Source organism: Varanus komodoensis, unplaced genomic scaffold (genome assembly GCF_004798865.1).
Source record: "Varanus komodoensis strain SLA01 unplaced genomic scaffold, ASM479886v1 scaffold36, whole genome shotgun sequence".
Lineage (NCBI taxonomy): Eukaryota > Metazoa > Chordata > Lepidosauria > Squamata > Varanidae > Varanus > Varanus komodoensis.
The window spans coordinates 9148815-9172313 of NW_025335873.1; the positions used below are offsets into that span (position 1 = coordinate 9148815).

Genomic DNA, 23499 nt, shown 5'->3' on the forward strand with positions numbered 1-23499 from the left:
TTAGAATGGGCAGAAATGTTGAGCTGTGCCGAAAAACCCTCTCAAGGAAGGCTTTTTAAAAATCGCATTATTTTCAATGGAACTTTATCCCTATTTTAGGGTTAGGGGTGTGCCCCAGGTTAGGGTTAGGGTTAGAAAAACGAGGTGTCCTGGCATGATTTTGATGGTTGGAATGCGTTTAGAAGGAGCAGAAATGATGAGCTGTGCAGAAAAAGCTACTCAAGGGGGGCTTTTTCAAAATCGCCCTATTTTCAATGGAACTTTACCCCTCTGTTAGGGTTAGGGGTGTGCCCCAGGTTAGGGTTAGGGTTAGAAAAACTAGGAGTCCTGGCATGATTCTGATGGTTGGAATGTGTTTAGAAGGGGCAGAAAGGATGAGCTGTGCAGAAAAAGCCACTCAAGGAGGGCTTTTTCAAAATCGCCCTCTTTTCAGTGGAAATTTCGCCCTAAATTAGGGTTAGGGCAGTGGTGCCGAACCGTGGCACATGTGCCACATCAGGCACGCAGAGCCCTCTGTCGACACGCGAGCCAAGTCGCCCCAGCATCACCCCAGCAGCTGAGCATCGGATAACAGCGCACATGGGGGCCATGCGCATGCTCGGAAAGGAGTGGCGGCGCCAGGCGATGGAGTCACGAGCCGCGACACGTTAGCTGTGACTCGTCTGCCTTTTCGCATGGCTTTGACTGGCTGTGAGGTGTTTTTTCTAAACTAAAACCTCAGTTTTCAGGTTTTATTGCAGTGTTGCGATAAGTAAGTGGGTTTTGGGTCGCAGTTTGGGCACTCGGTCTCCGAAAGGTTCGCCATCGCTGCTTTAGCAAGGTCAAGTGCTAAAGAATCCTGGGGAGTCTTGGGTCCTCCCAGGAGGGATGGGGCGTTACCCCAAACTGCGTCCTGGCGGTGGAATGGGGTCGGAGAGATCACTGTGTGGCTCCCCACACCGGGATGGCTTCTGAGGTGGACCCCCGTCTGATGTCTGGAGGTCCTCAGCTCCCCTTTGGACTAAGCCAGAGGGCTGCCCGCTGGAGCTGGGCTGAACTCGCATTACGGTGGAGCATGAGCCCCATGGATGCCATGGGTCTTACTCAGCTTGGTGGGGTTTCTCCCGTTGGTGGTGGAGCAACAGCCTCTCTGCTGAGCTCCCTTTGATAATTTTACCAGTTTTATCCATTTTAATGTCTTTTATTGTCCGCCTAGTGATTTCTCATCTACCCAGCGTGGCTCGCCGTGAGTTGGGGGTTGGAAACAGGGATGCTAAAGCGTAGACTGGTGGATATTTCTGAGCTAAGGGGTTGCACCGTGTTCCCCTGCAACTGGGCATTAATTAGCAAGACGGGACTTCATTTACCCCAAGACCCCCGAGCTCTCGCCATCGAACGTTCCTCCCCGTGGCTTTTTCCAGAGAGTGGGGGCCGCTGGTCTCTGGCTTCCCCACCCAGTGTCTTCCAGATGGGTTGAGCTACAGGTCCCAGCATCCACCAGCCAGCACGGCTGAAAGTGAAAGCCGAGGTCTGGCTGGCGTTCGGCGCCCTGCAGTCGGTTTCCAAGCAGAGCCCGTGGCGTGCCAGCCGCTCTCTCGGACTCCGCTGGCAGAAGGTTCCTTCCCGTCTCCTTTCTCCCTTTGACGGGGAATAATCGGGGCTCTGATTGCCTTTTCAACCAGCGCGTCTGGTGCAAACCCTTGGCTCGCATGAATGCCGTTCGAGGTGCTCCAGCTGCCTGCCCCTTCTTTTCTCGCCGGTTGTCATGAGCTCATTCTAAATTTAGGCCAGTGTGTGTGTCCAGATGTTCCCACAGAGAATCAGGCAGCTGTAGGGTAGCTTGCATTTTAGCTTGGGAGGGGGTGTGTTTGGGGGGGGGTGCTTTTTGACCGGTGTCCCTCTGTGTCATTTCCCTTCCCTTTCTTCCACCCCCCACTTGCTTTTGTCATGGCTCCTCTTAACCCCCCCCCCAAAAAAAAGATTCTCGCCCCTTCTGCGGAGTAATACAGGGGGAGGCTCGCCAGCCGGCAGCCTCTCGCTCTCTGCCCACCGCCTCCCGCTGCTGAGCCTCGGCTGCCACTCGAGAGGACGGGCAGGACCCGTGCCGTGGCTCCTGTGGGCAGAACCCATGGCGTGACTGGAGGAAGCCCCCGAGCCGCTCGAGCGGGACGTGGCGAGTCCTCGCCTGCGTGCGGAAACCGGCCAGACAACCGGAGCCGCCCGCCGGCTGTGCGGCTCTCCCAGCTGGGAGGCGGCAGGTGCCTGTCCTGCGCTGGGCCGGAGCATCTGAGGGAAGGGCCCGGCTGCGGGGCTGCTCTGCAGAGAGCCGCGCGTTCGGACGGTGCGGCCGCCCCGTGGCTGTTGCAGGCGCGTCGCGCTCCGTCCCCTGCACGTCCCTCTCCTGAACGCGGTCCCGGCACCGACGGCTTCCCTGGGCGGACGAGGCCGGTGCGGGGAGACGTGCAGCAAGGCCCGCGTCTCTCCGTCGCACACGCCGCGGCCTGTAAAGCTTGTGGCTTGCCCTGCACGTGCAGGCTTGTCGTCCATCCCGCATGCGCGCGCGCGTGCACACACACACACACACACACACACACACACACACACACACACACACACTTATTTATTTATTTATTTATAACGTTTCTAGACCAAAAGTTTCGGGAGGGTTTGACAATACAAAACGTAAAAAAATCTTAAAACACAGCGTCCTAAACATTCAACTAACAATAAAACCCCAATTAAAACAGTCAGGCCTTAAAACCTTGGGAAAATGTTAACAACCTGGCGGCGCTATTCTGGACCACTTGAAGTATCTGGACCGTCTTCAAGGGCAGCCCCACGCAGAGCGCGTTGCAGGAGTCCAGCCGGGAAGTTACCAGGGCACGGCTCCCCGCTTTCCCTCCACCACCCACGGGTTGTGGTAGCCGTTCGGCCGCTCTCGATGGCTTGGAGTGGCACGTGCTGCCTCGGCACGTGCGCCCCCGTTGCGGAAGGGCGGGCCGACTGCCCGGTCCAGCCAGGGAGCTCCAGAGACCAAGAACTGGGCAGCGGCGCCGTCCGGCCATCTTGGCTAGCGTGGGGGCAGAGCCTGTGGCACGGGGGCCCAAGAGCAGCCTGTGGCTCCCCTCCCCGGGCCCCTCCCCCTCCCCACCACCTTATCCTGCCGTGCTCCCCCCATTCCCAAAGGTTCAGAATGCCTTCAACTGAAATATTCCCGTATTTTTTTACCCCACTCTTTCGCCTGCCAACAAGAATGAATGACAGTGTCTCTGGCAGAGGAATGAGCCGGTGTTGGCGAAAGCCGTTTCGGCCCCTTTGGACCACAGCAGCCCAAGGGAGGTGGCTCCTTGACGTGCCGGGAGCGTTCTGGAGCCAGGCGGCTCTGTCTGCTTCTTTGGGATGGATGTGAGTGAAAGCTGGCGCCGTCTTCTCCGAGGGACATGGCATTGACTGCCATCCCACCCCATTAAAGGGGTGCTGCCGGACCGGCTTAGCCATCACGGGGCGAGGGACCTCAAAGAGTGCCCCCAGGGAACTTTCGAAGCCACCGAGCGACCTTTTCTTGGTCAGCGACCCCGTAGACGTGAAAAACCTTCCCAGACAAGCACGGAGCGCAGTTCCTGTCGAGTGATCGGAACGTGTCGCATCTTTCAGAAACCAGAAATAGCATCAATGCGCACACGTTTCATGAGAGTAAAGCCCTGTTTACTTTTGAGGTGTACGTTCCGGCTCGACTACCGAATCGAGGCCCACAGGGCCGTGCTGCATCTCGCAGCCTTTGTTACGCTTCTTGGAGAGACAACGTTTAACGATCCCAATGAATCGATTTCTAACGTTCGAAGGATCCTCTTCTAAGTGTTCTGAAGCCTGTTGCACCCGGGCATGTATTCTAGTACGTACGGAAGCTGGAAGGGGTGAAGGGCGTGCGAGCGGCTGAGCGTGGCCACCCTTGCCTTGGCTGGAGCAGCTCGCAGGTTCGAGCCCAAGCATCTCACGCAGCCGCGCACCGGCTCCTCCTCTCGCACTCGGGCCAGCGCGGGAGGCGTCCCGTCTTGGCGGCACAAGGCCCCACGTCCGCCGCTCGGCATCTCCTGGCAGGGTCGGGGAGGCATTGGCAGCACGGTGCCAGATGGACGAAGCGCCTGATTCCTCGGCATCCCGTTGGCTTCCCGGCTCTGCAGAGGCACATAAAAGCTTAGCATGCGCTTTTCTTTCTCGTGTGCGTGTGTCTAATCCATCCGCCTGGGTGTGGAACGTGTCCTTTCCGAAGAGCACGGGCTAGAAGCGCTTCTTTCTTTCTCCCATGTACGCATGCAAAATGTCCGTCTGTCTGGGGGGAATGACCGCTGTCTCTTTGCAGGGACCAAGGTGGCCGGATCTTGTGCGGAGTGATGCGGATCGGCTTGGTGGCCAAAGGCCTGCTGATCAAGGATGACATGGACTTGGAACTGGTTCTGATGTGCAAGGAGAAGCCCACGGAGACCTTATTATCGCTTGTCAAAGACAATCTGCCCGTACAGATCCAGGTGAGCAAGGGGCGCGCCACCCTCTGGCACGGAGCAGCGGCCCGGCAAGCCAGCGCGCTGGTTTTTGTCTCGAATGCTGTCATGGGCAAAGAGGAGGCCGCCACTGAATTTTTCCTGCGTGGGCAAATGGAAACCGTGCTTATAAAAGAGGCAGGAGTTGTTCTCTGTACGTCTTTAAAAAAAGTGAAATAAAATCGAGGCTACTTTCCAGAGAAGGTGAGGAAAATGGCACCAACGCCTCGCCTCTCCCAGAATGGCGTTTCCTGCCGGGGGCCAAGAGCTGCTGCTCGGGGCACAATTTTCTTTAACGCTCCCTCGCTGTGCCGAGCTGGGGGAGGCCAGCGGCTGCAGTTCCAAAGCAGAATTCTGCCGCCAAAGCGAGCCAGGAATAAAAACGGTGCAACGGTTTTGTTCGTGCTCGTTTTCCGCCCAGCGTGCAATTTTGGCTGGGCGCCCTCCAGCAGCCTCCCGCCCTCCTCCCTACATCCAGGAAACTCATTTGCCCCAGTGGTTGGACCCCCATGAGAAGAGCTGAGCGGGGTTGCCTCACGCCCGCCCCAGCGCCCTGCTTCCAGCAGGCAGGGTGTCTCTGGGGAACCTGCAGCGTGGCCCCGTTAGCTGCTGCAGCGAGCAGCTGGGGCCGGACATGTCCCCTCTGGAGACGTTCCCTCGAACGCCGCTCGCGACTCCTGCAGGCTGTCCCGACGCCTGGCAAAAGTGCCGGGCCCCCTGGCAACTCCTGGCCAGGCAGGGAGTGAGGGAGGGGGGAGAGAATGGGTGTGCGTGGCTGTGGCCTGGCCACACATGGCCCCTGGCACGTGACCCACGAGGGAAGCGGGGTCTGAGCCCCGTTTCTCCAGGCCTGTGGCTCCCTCCCTCTGGCGGGATCACTGCCAGGCGTGCCGCCTCCGAGTGCTGCACTGGTCTGCGTCCTTTTTCCCTCTTGTGGGGAGCCAAGTCAGTGCCCATGGCTCCATTTTAACCTCGCAACAGCAGCCCTCTGAGGTAGGCTAGGCTGAGAGGAAGTGCCTGGCCCAAAGTCCCTCGGCGAGCTGCATGGCCGAGGGGGGCTAGACCCCAGCGTCTCCTGCCTCCCCCAACAGAGATGGATGTGTCATCGTAGTGTGTAGGCAGACAGGACTGGAGGTGTCAGATCTTTCACTGTGCTCTTCTCCAGAAGTGCAGCAACGCCTCCTTTTTTTCTAAATTGTAAGCCCCTTGGGGCTGGGACCTGTCCTATCCTTCTTCGCAAAGTGCCATCAAATTAGCAGTTAGAATAACGGGCAGTTCCATTCTTTTTCTTGTGGAAATATCCAGTAAATGTAGAAGACCTGGGGGAGCGATCTTTTTGGGTTGGTGTGACGACTGAAAGTAAGAACACGAGCAAAATGAAAACAAGGGTGTCGGAACCACCGAGAGCAAATCTCACAGCTGGAGGAAATTATTTTAAAATATACGCTCGGCATACTTTGCTTGCGGCGTGGTTTGAGAGGGATGCCAGTAACGGAGGAGAGCGGGTGGAGCTGCCTTCCCTTCCTCACATCCTCCTTTTTCTTTTGGTGTTTTCAGGGGGAGCAGCAGGCCCGGGGCTCCCGGCGACCCCCCCCCCCCCAAATGCCCAAGTGTAGCCTCTTGAGTCTAGGGGTTGTGGGAAGGTGCAAAAGGCCATGCCGAAGAAACCGATCCGAGAGCTCCGACTCTCTTAGCAGTAGCCAGAGCCAAGCTGGGGGGTTTTGTCCACCATCGGAGGCAAGACGCCTTCAGCCGGAGTGGGAACCCGCTTCCCAGAACATTCTCTGTGGATGCCCCACTTGGAGACGCCTCCAAGAACGGGAGACGAGCCGGACAGTATTGGGGGCAGCAGCAAAGGAAGGGAACCGGCTTCAGCGCAGCAAGTCTTGGTTTTCTGAGCTTTTAGCCCCCTCTTTCTTGTGAGGTTTTCCGAGCAGCCTGCCATTGCGGAGGCTTCCCGAGCTGTGCATCAAACAGGGAAGTGCTTGGCTGGCTGTCTGGCACGGATGCAAGAGGGTTCGAAAGGCCCCTTCCAAAGAAGAGGGAAGCGGGATATTTCGGCGTGTTTCCATTCCCTTTTCAAAGCTGCTGTGTCTACAAAGCGGCCTGCTTCTCTCGGTGCCCCGATGCAGGTTTCCTGACAGGGAGGGCAAAACGCATGTGCTTTTGTGCTGTGGCCAGAATCCCCCCCCCCCCCCGAGTCAACTGAGCAACTCTGAACTCTTTCAGAAACTCACAGAAGAGAAGTACCATGTCGAACATCACGTGGGCGAGGCAGCCATCGTCATCCGTAGCACGAACGAGCCCCCGCTTACGCTCAAGGTGACCCTCACCTCGCCCCTCATCCGGGATGAAGCAGAGAAGAAGGATGGAGGTACTGTGAGGAACGGGGCTTCTCGTCCGCTGGTCGCACTGGTGTTTTTCTCCTCTTGCTATGCAGGCGGAAGGGGTTGTTTCTCCTTTCTGGTGCTCCTTTCCCAGTTTGCAAGTGGCAAACCGTGGCTACGCCCAGTCCATCGCTGGGGAGGCCTCGGCCTTCCTCGGGAGAGCGCTCCATCCCCAGGGGGTTGACTCGTCCCTCTGCCTCCATCTGCAAAGCAGTTCAGATTGCTGGAGGGGGGGGGGCGAGTTCTGGAATAGTTTCCCTTTGAGCCAAGGCTCCCAGCTGAAGCACCAGGGCTTCCCCGTTAGCCGTCCATGATATCATCTGCCACACGCTCCGTAATGGTGCGGCTTGGCTGCAGTCCTTGCAATAAACCGTTGGAAAAACGAATTTTCCGACCAGCGGCATTGCTGGAAGCGAATCCTGTTGTAATGCACAGCTGTGGGGGTGGAACAGGAAACCCACTAGCTTGAAAAAAGGCCTGCAACACTTACATAGTTTATCTAGAGAGAGAAGCATCTCTGGACTTGGCTTGGGAACAGGGGGGAGGGTCCACATGCCACCGCTCCGTTTGGCACCGTCCGAGGCAAAAGGAAGCCGTCCGGATTGGTACTGAGTGGCACGAATTTAATGGGGTGGTTTGCCCAGACGCTTTCGCCCCGGCCTCGGATGGGCTCGAGGGGAAGTTCAGACTTTCCCCACAACTTCCGAAAGAGTCGCCTCCAGCGACTGCTGCTCTCCAGAACGGTTGGGATGCAGCTTCCCTGGGGATTAGGGGGTAATGTTTGAGAGCCACGGGGTCTTCCTGAAACCCTTTTCCTCTGGAAGGAGAAGCACAGCCAAAATTAGAGAAGCGCAGCTTGAGTTGTGCGGCGTGGGGCCGACAGGCACGTTGCTTTGGGATGGTGCAGCCCCTCGGGGTCTGTCCCCCGCCTTGCCTGCCTGCGTGGGTCTTTTGCCGCAGGGGAGCCCCTGAAAGGACCCAAAAGGGGGCTCCTACGCCACGGCTCGTTTAGCCCGTGAATCGCCAAACCCTCGAGGGAGCCCGTGTGCTGTGAGCAGCCGCAGCCGGACTCTGGTGCTGGTCCGGATGGCCCTGGCGCTGGGCCATGCGTGCTGGGCTGGATGAGCTTCGCCCCCGCCCCCCCGGCCGGCTTCCCCCCGTCGGTTGTCTTTGCTGCACGGTAGACGGGGTCGAACGTCAGGAGCGGGGTGGGCTGTCGTGGGGGCAGGGAGCGCTCTGGGGAGAAGGCACTGGAGCCCCCACCCGTCGAGGCCGTTGCAGCAGCCGCAGCTGAGCCAAGAGGCGTGTGGGCTGGGGCCTTCCCTGACCCCTTTCTCTCAGCGGGGCTCGGGGCGGGGAGAGCGGGCCTTCGTCAGCCCTGGCTGCTGCAGCGGCCCTGGAGCTCGCAGGGAGAGCAGCGCTCTTCGCAAAGCCGGCCGGGGCTCTGAGTTGCGGTGCTGGCTTTCACGAGGCTGCGCGATTCATGGGCACGAAGCGGCGAGGCCTTCGGCCCTTCAGTCAGATGCCGCCTTGAATAGTCGGACGGGGCCTCCGAGGGTGAACGGTCCTGCTGGCTGGAAAGGGCCTTCCTCGGGGTGCCTCCCCACCAGCACCCCCTCCTCTCCTCTCCTCTCCTCTCCCTGCTAATTTACTGGCACTCGTCTTGCAGCGAAGGACACCCATAAGTGGGTTGGAGCTGAAGTTGCAACTGAAATGCCACCCTTAACGCTCCCCGGGTGTCCTTTCTCTCGCGAAGCGCAGCCTCTCAGATTCCTCCGTGTGCCTCGTCTCCTGTTACTCGCCTGGGCTTGGCTGTCGAGCCAGAAGGAAAGGCATTGGCTGGGGACTTTACCCCACAACTTCGAGGAAGCGAAGCACAATGGAAGCAGAGAAACAGAGCGAGTCAGAAGGGGCCTCCCGGGCCATCTGGTCTGACCCCCGGCTCTAGCTGGCTCCACTCTTGACATGCCTACCATGTGCATGCCCAGCCTGTCCTTGGACACCCACACCGATGGGGCCTCAACCACCTCCCGTGGAAGCCCATTCCACACCCTCGGGGTCCTGACTGTCAGGAAGTGCTTCCTGGCATCCAAATGGAACCTCGGTTCCCGGAGCTTTGCTCCATTGGAGCACGTCCTGCCTTCTTCTGCAGGGCAGAACAGGTCTCTGCCCACCTCCGTGTGACACCCCCTCACACACCTGCATGTCGCCAACAGGTCCCCTCTGAGTCTCCTCCAGGCTGAAGAGCCCCAGTTCCCCCCGTCTCGCCTCACACGGCTGTGTTCAGGGCTTCATCCTCCTATCCTTCACCTCGCCCTGTTCCACCCTTGGAATAATCCAGGCTGCAGTGCTGCCCCGTCTCCCTCGGAGTGAGCCCCCGTGGATTCAGCGTGGCTTAATCCCGAATAGACAAGCACAGGGATGCGGTGGGAACCTTTGCTCTGGTCATTCCTGCCCCCGTTTCTGTGACGCTTTCTCTCTTTCCTCCTGGAATTCAGCCCTTGAAGCACATCGGACTTTTGACCAACTGGCATCGCTCTGTCATGGCGGGTGACCCCCGTGGGCAACGTCTCCCCCCCCGTCCTCATTGCTCTTTCGCTATTTCTGGACTCGCCACGTTTGCCTCTTGGCTCCCCCACTCCCCACCCCCTGCCCAATACCAAACCAGCATTACTGGGAGAAGCTCTGGTCAGTTTTTCTGTCTTCACTGGTGGCAGCAATATCGCAGGAATGCTTTGAGGCTTGGTGTAAAAGTGTAGTGAGAATCGGTAAGAACCGTAGCGGACAACAGAGGAGAGGCGAGACGAACTGTCTGAACCCAGCTCTGCAGCGACCCATGGCTTGCTGGCCATAAACAACCCATGAAAAGAAACCCGTGGTTTGTTGCTGGGTCACAAACCGTGGGTTGCTCAGCACGGTCGGTTAGCATGGCTCAGGCCAATCCACATTTCAGCAGCAGAACGGCGGGTTCATTGCAGCGCGCTCTCAGCCGTGGAATGCAGGTCCTCGTGTTGTCCGAACATACAGAAGGCCATGGTTTTTGGAGGGAGGCATAGAAAGGGCGCCGATGGCAAGAGGCAATTCCTGATTTCATCCGGCCAAAGGAAAAGCACCCAGGGAGCAGCCACAGAAATTGCCCGCTTGCTTTGCCTCTGCAGCAGCCAACCTCGCTGGCCATCGAAGAGGAAGGCCTGTCACGCTGAAAGTCTGTGCCCCTCTCCGTCTGTGCTGAAAGGCTCCAGGGCAGATCCCAGCCGCTCTGCTCATGCTCCGTTGGAACCTGCACCTTCCCAAAACATGGGTTGAGTGGCTAGGGGAGTAATTCAAGGCTAGCCGAAGGAGCAAGGCTTTTCTCCCGTCTTGTTCGCAACAGTTTTATAGCCCAGCCTTCGCCATAAAACAACCCCAGAACGGGCTCATCGCGCCCTGTATAATACAGCGAAAGCACATTCCCACCTCCAAAAGAGCCTCAACGTGTTCCAGAGCAGCTGCTTTTTGGGGCTGCTGCTCCCGGTCACCAGCGCTGGAGCAGGCAGACGGACGGACAGACCTGACCACGCTTCCCGCAGTCCGGTTTGACTAGACGACTAATCCCCCTTCTAACCGAACGTGCAACAGGGACGTGTGGGGGGCACAGCTCCCCCTGCGGTTGGCGGTCAGTTTCCTTTTACTTTATCGAAACGACTTCAGCACGAGGAATTTGACCAGGGCATCTTGTTCATAGGTGGTAAAATGCCGCAGAATAAACATTATTCTCGTCCCGGCACCCGTGACCCAAAAAGATCATAACGGACTTGGCTTGGCAGGGAAACAGGATGCCGGTCGTCCTGTTTCTTCCTTGTCTGAATCGCTCCGCACAAAGGAATCTGTTGTATTGGAAACAAGCGGAAAAGAGTCTCCCCAAGAGTTTTGCCATCTCCTAAGCATTTCTGTTCTAGCTGTAATCAATGCAGCATTTTATGTACCAATGTGCAGCTCAGAGAGCCCTGTCCTGCGTTTGAGTCCCTTTCTTTCCTTTCTCTTTTTCTCTGTTTTTAAAAAAAGCTATTTATGGTCGTTCAGACCCGGGTGGGTTATTCCCCCTTATTCCCCCTTTCCCAGTGGCTCAAGTTACGTGATGTGCAGTCACTTCCTTTCCAAATGCCAGAAACAAGGTCCTTTTTTCATGCTGTTGGTTATTCTTGAACAAAAGCCCCAAGCACCATTCAGTCTCGGATGCTTCGTGAGCTGAACTTGGTGGCTGGAGTTTGCGGAAAGGTGAAATCCACCTGGGGAAAGATAGGTGCCCTCCATCTTGGGATAAGTGAGTTCAGATAAACACCGGCGAGGTCCCTATTTTAATTGGCCAGGTGGCAGCCAGGGTGAAATTTGCCTGCTGCATCCAGTCCCCAGACGCTGCTTTAATCAGCCAGTGCATCCATGTCCTTGGAGGGGGGAAAGGCACTTATGATACTATCAAAAATAAACCTGAGAAAGGACGCAGCATTTTGTTTTAGCTCTGACAACAGGCCCACACGATGATATTCCACCCCAGAGTTATTTGCCGTGTTGTCTGAGAACCCCTTGGCTTCCCGTTAAACCTCCCAGGTTGAAGACAGACGGTGGATGTTCCATGTCCACCTTCCGTGGAGACTTTTTCAGCTCAATCCTTCATCCACCTGCTGCTTCCACGTTGCGTCGCCAAACCCGGTCCTGGCGCTGCGAGCGCCCACACGTCCCCGTCGCCTCTGCTGCTCCCTGCCCCGCAAGACCCCATCCTCACGCGCTGGCTGCCCGCCGTGCCAAACACGAGGGGCTGAGCTCAGCACTGCCTCCGTCCTTCGGGGACTCTTTTTCGGGACCCTTGCAAGGCGCTGCCGTCCCTTCCTGCGCAACGAGCCCCGTGGGAGTTCAGGCCTCGCTGGGGGGCGGCTGGCTTTCCTCGGGGCAGCCTGTGAAGGCACAGAGAGGCGATCTCGCCTGAGCTCAGCTCCCGCTTGCCGGCCCCTCAGGCCGCACCTGCTTTAGCTGCTCCATCGGTCACCCGGCTGCATGCGAGAGGGGCCCCGCACTCTGTACATGGTTGGTGGAATGGCCGTGCAGCCGGCCAGTCTCTGGTTGGTTGCTCCCCTCTAACTTCCGGAAGGGGATCCTCGCTGCCTTGCATGATGCTGGAGCAGACAGCTCTCTCGTCTCCGCACCGCACTTGCCGCAAAACTTTTCTTTGTGTTAAAAGGTCCTGGATAACCGCCAACGAGTCCTCACGCCCACAGCAGGGACTCGAGGGACAAGATCCGGGCGGGGTGACGGGGGGAGGAAAAAATGCGTCTTTAGCGGCAACTCAGACTGTCCCGTTTGTGCCTGCAGACGCCCCAGCGGCTCATTCCATTGCTGGCTTTGCAGCTTTTTCTGGGGCTGCTGCGGTTTAATTGTGCCACGGTCTCACTGAGCAGGGCAGTGCCAACCCAACGCAGACACCGGCCACGAAGTTCCTCGGGGCTGGATGATCACCGTGTGGCGCTGGGCGCTCCCTTTTTTGGTTTTTCCAAGGCCAGGCACTCCGAGTTGCGACCGAGACAGCCCTGGCGTCTCTCCGAGTCCTTCGGTGCCTTGAACCCCTCTGCTTGTTGGGGGCTTTGGTGGAGCAGAGCCCAAGCCGCTGGCTGAATCACCTCTTATTTTAAAACCCCCTTTGTTCTTTAATTGGCAGTGAAGCCAAGCGCCACACTGTGTATGGTCTGTCCACAACACGCAACGGGTTTGTGTTAACGAGCAAGACCCCGGAGGGACCGCGGCTGCCGAAAAATGGTCTCCATTTCGCCTCTGTTTCATCTCTGCATATTTACTACCGCTTTTAAAAATGGCTTGTTTGCGTTTTAAAAAGTAACATTTTGCATTCATATGGGGGAAAATTTGGGCAGGGGGAACATCAGAGCACTCCGGGGAGCCGTATTAAGGCGCACTTGTGTGACGGAAACCCCTTGGTCAAACTGTCTGTCTCTTCTTGTTTCTCTCATATTCCCGTCTCCCCGCTAGACAATGTTCCAATGAAAGATCCGCCGGACTTGCTCGACAGGCAGAAATGCCTCGGCGCTCTGGCGTCTCTGCGTCACGCCAAATGGTTCCAGGTTGGGCTTTTTGTTCTTACCTTATCGTAGCCTCGTGAAGTTATTTCTTGAAAAATTATTTTTAAACCTCCTCTGAAATGCTTCCTCAGTTCATTCAGTTCTTCAGTTCTCCCTGTACTCAAGCACCGAGCTATTATAGGTTTATGAGCCCTGGTTTCTCCAGAGTTAATGGTTGATAATAGGTCTCTGGTTGTGAAGCTACCTGATAAAACTTCTTTCTGTCTCTGTCCATCCACCTGTCTGTCCGCCTGCCTTCTTTTGCCTGCCTTTTGTAAAAGTGAATGTATTCCCCCTGCTCATTTTTTGGAGTCACTCTGTTTTCGTTGCTTTCTTGTTTATTTTGCATGAGTTTTGTTTTAAAAAGTAGCATAGAAATTGCTAAATTTTCTAACAAGGATATGGCTGCCCCCTTCAGTGTAGAGACTTCCAAAAGCATTGCTTCGGGCAGGCTCTTGCAGGTGGATTGGAACCGCTCTCTCTGTTTCAGGCCAGAGCAAACGGGCTGAAGTCCTGTGTAGTTGTGCTGCGTATTCTGCGAGACCTGTGCAACAGAGTCCCCACCTGGGCACCGCTGAAAGGCTGGGTGAGTCTGTCGGAGGAGCAGCTGGTGAGCGGCCGGGGAAGTTCTCTGCGGGAGCGGCGGAGGCGAAGGCCGTGGCCAGGCAGGCATGGTGCAAAGCGGGCAGGTGCTGCTCGCGGGTCCCTGGCCCCCTTCGGTCCCAAGAGCCTCGAGGACGAGCTGCTCCTGCTTGGACACCCGGCCGTCTTTGGGATGTGCTGAGAAAACGGTGCCTCTGGGCTATTTCTCCCTGTACACATGTCCTCCAGGGCCCCTGCCCATTGTCCGAGTTGGGTGTAGACCTCAATCCTTCTGGGAAGCAACAGAATCTTTCTGGGGGCACAGATCATTTTGCTCCCCCCGCCCCCCCCCCCCCCGGTGCCTTGACCTCTGAGGCGGGTGGAAGCTGGTGCGTTCCCCCTTCATTTCAGCACAGATTTGGAGGAAGAAATTCCCTGGCGGCCAGGAGGAGAACTGCCTGGCACCTAGGAAATGCTTTGGACTCCGGCTCCCACAGTCCCGGACTTGGCCCCCCATCTCAGGTTTATGGGGTGTACCCCAAAATACCTGGAGGGGTGCCTACTCCTCATGTGGCCGATGCTTTGCTGGCCTGCAGAAAGAGACCAGGATCCATTGGCGGGGGCGTCCGTGAGTTCACGCGGGGGATTGAGTGGGTCCCCGGGCACAGCTGCCCCTGTGCACCCCCAAAGCAGACCACCTGCTGGACCCTTCAGCCCAAAACCGGCACTCTCGCCCCTGGTCTGTGGAAGCCTGTATGTGGTCGCCCCGCAGCCTCGGGAGCGGCAAAACCTGGCACCTCTCCGGCCGGAAGGGAGGTGCTCCACGTGGCACAGAAACCGCGGCGGCTCGCGGCTCTTCCCTGCCACCGCCCGGCTGACGGCCATCTCCGTGTCTTGCAGCCCCTGGAGCTGATCTGCGAGAAGGCGATCGGCACCTGCAACCGGCCGCTGGGTGCCGGCGAGGCTCTGCGGCGTGTGATGGAGTGCTTGGCCTCAGGAATCCTCCTGCCGGGTAAGGGGAGCGCTCCTCCCGGGAACGCTAATCGGGTGCTCGCGCTGGGGCCCGTAGCTGCGCATGCCCAGCCGGGTTCCTGGTCCCATGCAGTGTTTGGGTCCTGCGTATGGAAAGGAAGCGCCACCCCCAGCGAAAAATGCATTGATTTTCAGTGCGGTTTGGGCCAGGAGGCGTCCTGTGCCTGGCACCCCCAGGCCTGCAGGTTGCCACCGGGCTCATTCCCGCCGGCGGGTCGGACTGGGGAAGCCGCAGGGCACGCCTGACCAGCGTTCACAGCTGCTTGGAAGTTTTCTGCATCCGTCTTCATACACAAATTATTTTTAGCCGCAATCTGAGGAAAGGTGTTAACAGACGTTGCTCTGCCTATCCCCGACTAGGTCTGTATGATCAAATGATGCCAGATTTTGTAGGAAGAAGATGCTTTGGCTGTCCCTTTAGCTAATTCTAGCCTGAGCATGGCTTAATTTCTGTCGTGGTTACTGCCACAGCCCATTTACCAAGAAGTTAAGGGTTAACTCCGCAGTTTGTCGGCTTCTGGCATCGGCATGAGCACCATTAATTCCTGAAATGTTGCTTCCGCGTCTTGTTCCCTCCGTGTTACCAGTGCTGCTTAAGGTGAACAGTTTGCGGTTCAGGTTTTGCTGTTGTTGAGAATATTGTGTTCCCAAATTGTGGCACAACAGGGCAAGTCCTGTGCATTTTGGAGACACCCTTATTTTGCTCATAGCCATTCTCTGAGCAGACGGATTTCCAGGTTGCTGCTTTGTCATTTGTGGAAGGAACAAACACACCAGCCTTGTTAATCACTAACAAGCATTTTCTTAGACAAATTATTGCAGTCTTTTATCTGCCTGGATACAGTCGTATTTGAACCCAGTGTTTCTGCTTTCCTTGAGTCCATTTATATCCCCCCCTTCGTTTAAAAGCATGCCTCACAATGGGTGGTATATGAAATATTAAAAATAACCGACAATACACTTTAAAGATGTTAAAAACCGGTTAGCCATAGTGGTGTGAGCCGGTCCGAAGTGCCGAGCAAAACAAGCAACTTGGCGACAAAACGAGGATAAAGTGAGTGCCTCTCGTGCTGCTTTGGAGAGGCCAACCTGCAGCCGGTGCCACCACCAAGGCGGCCTCGCCCCGTCGCGCTGCATGCGCGAGGCGGGCTGGTGGAGCGAGGCCACCCCGGCACCCTGGGGGCTCCGGCATTGACCGCCCTGCTTTCTCAACCCGCAGGTGGGCCTGGAGTGCACGACCCCTGTGAGCGGGAGCCGACGGATGCCTTGTCCAGTCTGACCGTTCAGCAACGAGAAGCCATCACTCACAGTGCCCAGGTAGCTAGGCCTCCGCTGCTTCCCCACGAGAGGGAAGGTGGACGGGCCGGAGGGGCTCGGCAGTCCCGGGCGGCCATAAATGCGCATGCAGATAAATAAATGCCGGGCAGCCCGGATCAGGAAGCAGTCCTCCTTCCGGCTGCTTCCCTGCTGCAGGGGCCGGAGCGACCCGCACGGGGCTCCTGGTCCGTCCCGGGCTGCCGTGCTAGTCCAGAAGCGATGCCCACTTGCAGGGCGCAGCTTGCGGCCCAAGAGAGCCCGCCACGTGGTGCTAGCCCCTCGGCAGGGGCAGGAGACCGGCTGGCGTGGGGGGGGGGTGGCCCTGCCCAGTCCCCCTTCCTGTCCCACGTGCAGCTCTCTTCCACGGGAGGGGAGCAGAGTTGCTTTACCGTAGTTTCATTTGTGTATAATCCCCAATTGCCCCCCCCCCCCCACTAGCGCCACCGAGGTGCCGCCCGAGAGCACGCACGAAACCGTCGTGCGCGGAGAGGTGGATGGGCACAAGCCCTAGGAAGCCCGGCCAGAAGCGGCGCCAGTCGCCCGTCTGTGCTCTCGCTTTGCCGCCGCCTCTTTGCCGGAGACGGCCGATGCCCGGCCAGTGGCACCCGGCCCGTGGGGGGGACCGGCCCTGATCCATGGGGGCCACACTCCCCCTTGTCTCTCCACAGCATGCGTTGAGGCTGTCGGCGTTTGGCCAAATCTATAAGGTGTTGGAAATGGATCCTCTCCCTTCCAATAAGTCGTTCCAGAAATATCCGTGGTCCGGGACCGACAAAGAAGGTAGGCGATGGGGGGGTGGGCAAGCCGCTTGGGGTGGGGGTGCCTGCCAGCCCCCCCCCAGGACGCCGCTCAGCACCTGCTTTTCTTGGGCCGTGTGAGATTGTGCCTAGTGAAAGGAGCTCGTCCCAGGCCTTGGCGTTTGGCCGGATGGCGCCCTCTGGAGCTGCTCTTTTGCTGAGGAGAAACTGTCGCAGGCGCTTAGGGAGACACAGACGCACACACGGACACACACTTTTGTGTCGCTCATAAGCGCCTTGCATGCGGCATCATAAAAGGGAAAAGAGCGCTGCGGTTCGCTCGCTCCTCCGAGCCGTGCGGGTGCTCCTCGCCTTTGCTTCGCGGCTGGCCAAGCCCGCCCGCGTCCGGTGGGTCTCGGGAGCCAACGCACGATGCGGCTTCTGCTGCCGTCGCCAGCACCAGGCCTGCATCACCCCCTTTCCGCTTCTTGCATGGGTCTTCCCTCCCGTTTAGCCTCGCAACACCCCTGCGAGGTGGGTCGAGCCGAGTGTCCAGGACGGGCCGAAGTCCCCCAGTGAGCCCCCGGCCGAGCGGGCCTGCAGCCCAGTCTCCTGAGTCCCAGTGCAGCGTGCTGGGCTGGGTCACTGGGCGAACTGGCACCCGTCTCCCGAACGTCGCACTTCCTCGGCCAGGACAACCGAATGCGGCAGGCCTGAAGCATGTGCCAGCCGCCTCCGCAGGGGCTTCTCAGGAGCCAGGAGCGGTGGGCGCAGGACGCAGGCAGCCCGTCCCGGGCTTCAGTCACAGACCGCACCCCCGCTGCGTGCCTTTTACGGTGGGGAGATCGGCTCTGCCTCCTCCCCTCAATCTCCCTGTGCCGGGCTTCCCGGCGATTAAGACGTCACCTCGTCCCGTGCCCGGCGCTGTCAGAAATATAACGGCTTCTCGGCACTTGGGAACGGCAGAGTCGGCCCCGGCCATTTGCTTTCAGAGCGAGGACATCGATCGCGTGACACCGTGTAATGGGCGAGTGTATTGCTATTAAGGCAGGTGATGGATGCCTGCGAGCGCCTTCGTTCTCCTCGGCTCCCCTCCAAGCACCTGATGGATGTTCACGCCGGGATGCTTATGGGAGAATTATTAGCTCATGATGCCCGAAAGACTTGTGGGGACCGGTTCTCCCATGGTGTGCGGTTTCTCGGTAGCCCTGTGCCCGTGTCCCCTCTCCGTGGTGGGGAGAAGGGAGCGCCAGCTCCAGCGGTCCGGCGGGGCTTTGGCCGTGGAGATTCTGCAGGTCACGCCTGTAGGACGTGGGCCTCCCCGATCCGTTTGCAGGGCCGGCTTTCCCGACCCGGAGAAGCCCACCGTTCCCGGCACCTGGCTGGGGCGTTCCAGCACATCTGGGGGAGAGCAGCACCGGGGAGCACAGGCCGCCCCGGCCCCTCCTGCAGCAGGGCCAGCGGGCCCGGTGCCTCCCAGTCCGTGCCTCGCACACGGCACCCGTCCCGCGGTCTCGCTTTTAATGGCTTGCGGCAGTTGGCCAGGAGAGGCTCGCCTCATTCCTTTGCACATGGTGCTTGCTTCCTGAGGAGGCCGAAGCGCTGGACTGCTGCCGAGGGGAAGCCAGCCACGGTCGTGCGACCTCGGAGCTGGGCTCAACCAAAGAGAACCGCACGGTGTCAGCAGAACAGGGGAACCAGCCGAAAACCAGCATGCGATCGAGGCAGGATGAGCACTGTGCTAACGCTGTGCAGGGATACCCCTTGGCAGTCGAGTTTGGCCCCCCCAGCCGTTCAAGGCCCGTCAACGTATTTTGAAAATGCACTGCAAAGCAAATAATCGCGTCTCGCTGCTCTCCCCGCGTACCAGAAGCCTGAGTTGGGGAGCGAACACCCAAGCGGGCCTTCCAGATGTGCTGGCCCACAGCTGGCAGCCTTTAGCAAGGAGCGAGTGTTCAGGGGAAGAAAATAGGACGGGATAAGGAGAGAGGCCTCTTCCCTTCCGGGAGATGAGAATGCGAAGAGGCTTGCGATGATGGAGCAGCGGCCTGTCTTCCTCGTGGCCTCCCTGGTGGACTGCGGTCCAGGTCCCACGCTCGGCACCTGCGTTCACCCCCCGTAAATTCATCCAGGCTGTGCTGGCTGGGCAGATTAGAGGAGTGGCCAAGCAGGACTTGGGGGTCTCTGTCTGCGTCCAGAGGAGGTTTTTGCCACCTGTCAGGTGCACCTCTGAGCCAGAACACCCCTCTGAGTGGCCTCGGGAAAGCAGTTTATTCTGGGGTGCTGTAGGATTGTGCCGCAGGTCTGTAGGCCTTCTCTGGCCATAAAATCCAGGATTTGGGCCCAGGATTTTGGCAAGGAAAAGTGGGGGCTCGGAAATAACCTCCTCCTGCAAGATTTCTTAGGGCGCACCCCCTCGATGGTAGGGATAAGGTGGGAAGAATATTCTGTGGGTGCCCTGGAAGACCTGGGCTGACTGGTGATGAACAGGCTGTTGGGGGGGGGGGGGTGGAAGTTCGTCCTTGCTCACCTGAAATGTTTAACCTGTCTTCTCTGGCAAGGATCCAGGTGAGTGACTCTTTTAAAAAACACAAGGCAGAGCGTTGTACAGGCTATGATTCTGTGGAAGATAGTGTTTGGTGCAGATTCTGAGCTCCTTTACTTAGAAAATCCAAACAAGTCATAACATGTTTCTAGTCCTCATGGGTGGTTGAAAGATATTCTTGAAGGGCAGTGCTTACAGAGAATTTCTGAAGTCAGCTGGGAGTGGCTGGATAAGGTTTTCACTGGTCACTTGGCGTGAGTGGCCTGGAAAAATACTGGATCCCAGTCCCCGTGGTTAGCAAAGCCAAAATAAAATAGATGGGGATCTTCTGCAAGATCAGTGAAAAAGCTGCAATTTTTAACCCAGTTTACACCAGTTGGGAGAATATATCTTCTTGGTGCAGAATTTTAATTTGGGGTTGTTTCCAGCACACCAAAATGATGTCTGTTACTTAAATGTTCAATGTATCTCGTGCCCAAAGCAGATATAATGCATCTTCTGGTGTGGAATTTTAATTGGGGCTGTTAACGAGAGGTTTGCCTGCTTGTTTGCTTTCAGGTGCAGGCTCCTCTGCTTTGAAGAGGCCTTTTGAAGACGGGTTGGGGGACGAGAAGGATCCCAATAAGAAGATGAAGCGTAACTTGAGGAAAAGTAAGGCTGCCTTTTTTAAATATATGCATCTGTTGTTCTGTGCTGCCAAGTGCTCTCCAGAGGAGCTGCGGTCAGAGAGCAGCAGGGGGCGCGGATGCAAAATCCTTTGAAGGAGCAAACCAAAGAGCTGCGTGCGGCTTCTTCCTGCTGGAGCCGCTCATTTCTGCAGCTTTGGCTGCGGTGGCTTAAAAAGCACAACTCCGTTCTCTCGGTGCTCGTATTTATTTGCACCTCTGGCTGAGAACTGGCCGCACTTCAGCAGCCGACGCGAGTGGGGCAGTGGGGCCCCGCCAGGGGATATCGCGGCCTGGAGCGGTTCCGTTCGGGATAGCCCGTCCCGGCGCTCCTCAAAATTTCAATTTGCCGAGCACACACAGCCTGTGGTCGCGGTTTTCCCCCTGCTGCTGGTTTGTTTTACTTCTGTAAACCTCCCTCGTCTTCATGTTGGCAACGGAACAGCAGCGATTGCTTCTGAGCCCTGGAACCAGGGGAGTGCTGCCACCTCTATCCCCTCCAGAGTGGGCGTTAGAAGACCCCCCCCCCCGGAAGAGACCCCGGGGCCATCTTGTCCTGTAGCGCTGCCGGGCAAGCTGCAGGCCAAGCGTCCCCGGCAGGTGCCGCCGTCAGGGTGCCGTTCCCGTCCCTGCCCTGGTGAGAGCGCCTGGCGAGTCTGCCAGATGACTTCTGCAGGAGGCTTGCTCCACCGGCCACGTGGGACCTCCACACCCATCGCCCTCCCTGAGCCTTTTAACATTCGGGAGGAAAGCGCGATCCGTCGCTGCTGTGGGGGACTAGCAAGGCTGTCGTTCACCCGCAGACGAGGGGCGTGTGATTCTGGCGGCACAAGGGAGTCTCTGCAAGGGGGTCGTGCAGCGGTGGGATCCCACCACCGAGAAGGGTCCCCGTGCAACGGGCTTCTGGCGGAGGAGCCCAGATGAGGGAGGCACAGGTCGGCGGAGAGAGGCGCTGCCCTGAAGGCGCAACCGAGGTTTCCTCCGGAAGCCGGCCCTGGGCATCGTTACTTAATCCCGCGACCCCGCTCGGAACAAGCGCCCGTTGCCAAGGAAGCCGATGCCCGCGGCCACACCGGGGAGGCCGCGCCAGCCTGTGCCCCCCCCCCCGCAGGCCCGGCCAAGCTGCCACGCAAGGAGCCGCTTGCTTGCCCGCCCGTGTCAGGTCTGCGGCCGGCGGTCCCCGTGGAAGTGGGTGGCCCCCTCTGTCCTTGGCTGGACGGGGGCCCCAAGAGGGGGCCTCTTTGGGCGAGGAGGAAGGCCCATGGCCAAGCTTGCCCGCTGGTCCTCCCGCCGTGGCCCCAGCCGCACCGTGGCAGGCCACGGGTTTTAACTGGCCAAGCGCAGCGCTCTGCCCCCGGTCCCGGTGGGGAAGGCTGAGCTGCTGGCGTCACTCAGACGTCCGAGGCGAAGCAGCAAGGCCTGGCAATTTGGCAGCGCACCTGCCCCTTTCCGGTCGCCGGGCAGAAAGCGGAAGGACCAGCCGGCCGTCTCTCTCTCCCGGCGGAGGGCTCTGGCGTACATCGTGCTCATCCGCTCCATCCCTCAGTTCCTCCACCAGCCTCTGTTCCTATTCGTGTTCCCGTCAGCACACCTTTGTGCAAACGATCGGTGCTCGTATTTAATACACGTGTAAGCCTGGCCGCTGAAATCGGTCTTTTTTAGACCACCATCGTGGGCTGCCAAAACTCAGGAGCAAGACCACTGATTGGTTTCTGCTTGGCCGCCAGTCAGTCCCAGGATGGACTTTAGGAGGGGTGGGTTGCCCCCCCCTTGGACTGAGAAATCCAATGCGAATTTTTCCAGCATGGTTGTCTAAGCTGCGGATCTCACTTCCCAACAAGCCAGGATCGTGTAAGCCACGAATAAACCCCGTTTTTTATGATCAAGGCTTTAAAGGGAGCAATTCGTCCAGAACCCTGATTGGGGTGACACACTAAGGAACCTTTCTGGAGAATCCTGGCTTGTCCTTCTGCGCATCAGTGGTCTTTATTTTCATCTTTATGCTCCCAACGCATTTTATGAAGCTGAGCATGAATTCCTGGACCCTACGGTCCTCATCAGATGTTTTCTCCTCCTGCAAAAGACATGACAGAAGGGCCTTTTCGGCTGTGGCCCCATTTGTGACGCCAGCTTTTTAGAGAGGTTGATGCTCTGCTCTTTTTGGCATCAGGCTAAAACGTTCTTATTTTCTCAGTATTTTGATGGTGGACATTTTAGATTTCATTGTGCCGCTGTGGAATAGCTATTTACTATCCATCTACTATCGTTATTGGTTTTGCATTGTGTTCTTTTCGGTTATTGGTTGTACACTTTGTTTTTACGGATTGTTATTGTGGAATCGTTCCTGGTTTTACCTTATTATGACGTTGGGTTTGGGTTTTACACTTTAAATGCTTGTAAACGTCCAGAAAGCCAAGTGTCGATTGGCGCTACTGTTTCCCATAAGGACACGCATAAGGATGGGAATGGGGACCTTTTTCCAGGCAAGGCTCTCCGCCCCTCGTCCCTGAGGCAGCCTGCCCCACCTCAGCGCCCTCTCTCTCTCTGCCCCACCAGTCCTCGACAGCAAAGCAATAGATCTCATGAACGCCTTAATGCGTCTGAACCAGATCCGGCCGGGCCTGCAGTACAAGCTGCTCTCTCAGTCGGGCCCCGTCCACGCCCCGGTTTTCACGATGTCTGTGGATGTGGACGGCACGACGTACGAAGCTTCCGGGCCTTCCAAGAAAACCGCCAAGCTTCATGTCGCAGTCAAGGTAAGCCTGAGCCACGGAGAAGGCGCGTCCGGCCGGTCGGGGTCGTAGCCGGAAGGGCTTCCTAGCATGCCCAGAGGAGAAGGCGTCTTCCGAGGGTATTCCGAGAAATGGCAGGGATGGGCGCCTATTGAGCATGCCTCCACCTGCAGCGGTGCGGGACGCTGGGCTTCCGGCTGCCCTCTTCCGGCTGCTAATGCAGCCCCCCCACCTCCCCCAAATAAGACCTGAATGGCAAAAGTCTGGTCCCGACACGCTTGCCAGGAGCGAGACAGGATCTCCAGGGGCTTGCCCGGCCTGGCCTGGCCCCCGACATGCCCCGAGGAGAGTGGAGCCGTCGAAACCCTTGGGGCTCACGCCAGTCATGTCGAGTGAAGCACCGTTCACGTAAACTGGCCTTCGCTGTGTGGGGCCGATACTGGATTTCGCCCACGTTTTACGGAACCATGCATTTATAAAAGCTGGTTTGATACCTAACCTAAGGGGAATATGGCTTTTAAAATGTGTTTAAAATAGGTTTTGCAAGCAATGGGCTACCCCACTGGTTTTGATGCAGACATGGAATGTACAAGCTCCGATGAGAAATCCGATACGGAAGGCAAAAGCGAGACCGTGTCTTCCAGCGCAAGCAATAATTCTGGAAACTCTACAATCGACACCTCCGCTACTTTGGAGGTGGGCTTCGCGGTGTCCCTCTGCCTCCCCCCACCCCGCGTGTCTGCGATCCCCCCCAGTGGAATGGTCGTTTCTCAAAGCTGTCCTGGCACAGTGTCTTTTCCCAGCCCCTTTGCAGGAAGCATGTGGGGCTCAGGTGGGCACGGCAGACGTAGGGCGGCCGGTACCCCCCCCCCCCCCCCCCC

The 23499-nt window shown here is 57.9% G+C and overlaps 1 protein-coding gene across 1 annotated transcript in view; it reads left to right on the top strand.

Moving 5' to 3' along the window:
• The window catches only part of LOC123028185 (spermatid perinuclear RNA binding protein), a gene marked incomplete at its 3' end in the record, with an annotated part of 57807 nt that extends 34472 nt beyond the window's left edge, over positions 1 to 23335 (top strand). The window contains exons 4-13 of the mRNA XM_044439730.1: positions 4340 to 4505; positions 6747 to 6891; positions 12920 to 13011; positions 13499 to 13594; positions 14491 to 14602; positions 15842 to 15939; positions 16608 to 16719; positions 19780 to 19872; positions 22443 to 22642; positions 23156 to 23335. Of these exons, the coding sequence (XP_044295665.1) occupies positions 4340 to 4505; positions 6747 to 6891; positions 12920 to 13011; positions 13499 to 13594; positions 14491 to 14602; positions 15842 to 15939; positions 16608 to 16719; positions 19780 to 19872; positions 22443 to 22642; positions 23156 to 23335 (1294 nt within the window). The remainder of the gene's footprint in view (positions 1 to 4339; positions 4506 to 6746; positions 6892 to 12919; positions 13012 to 13498; positions 13595 to 14490; positions 14603 to 15841; positions 15940 to 16607; positions 16720 to 19779; positions 19873 to 22442; positions 22643 to 23155) is intronic.
• Between the last annotated feature and the right edge of the window lie 164 nt (positions 23336 to 23499).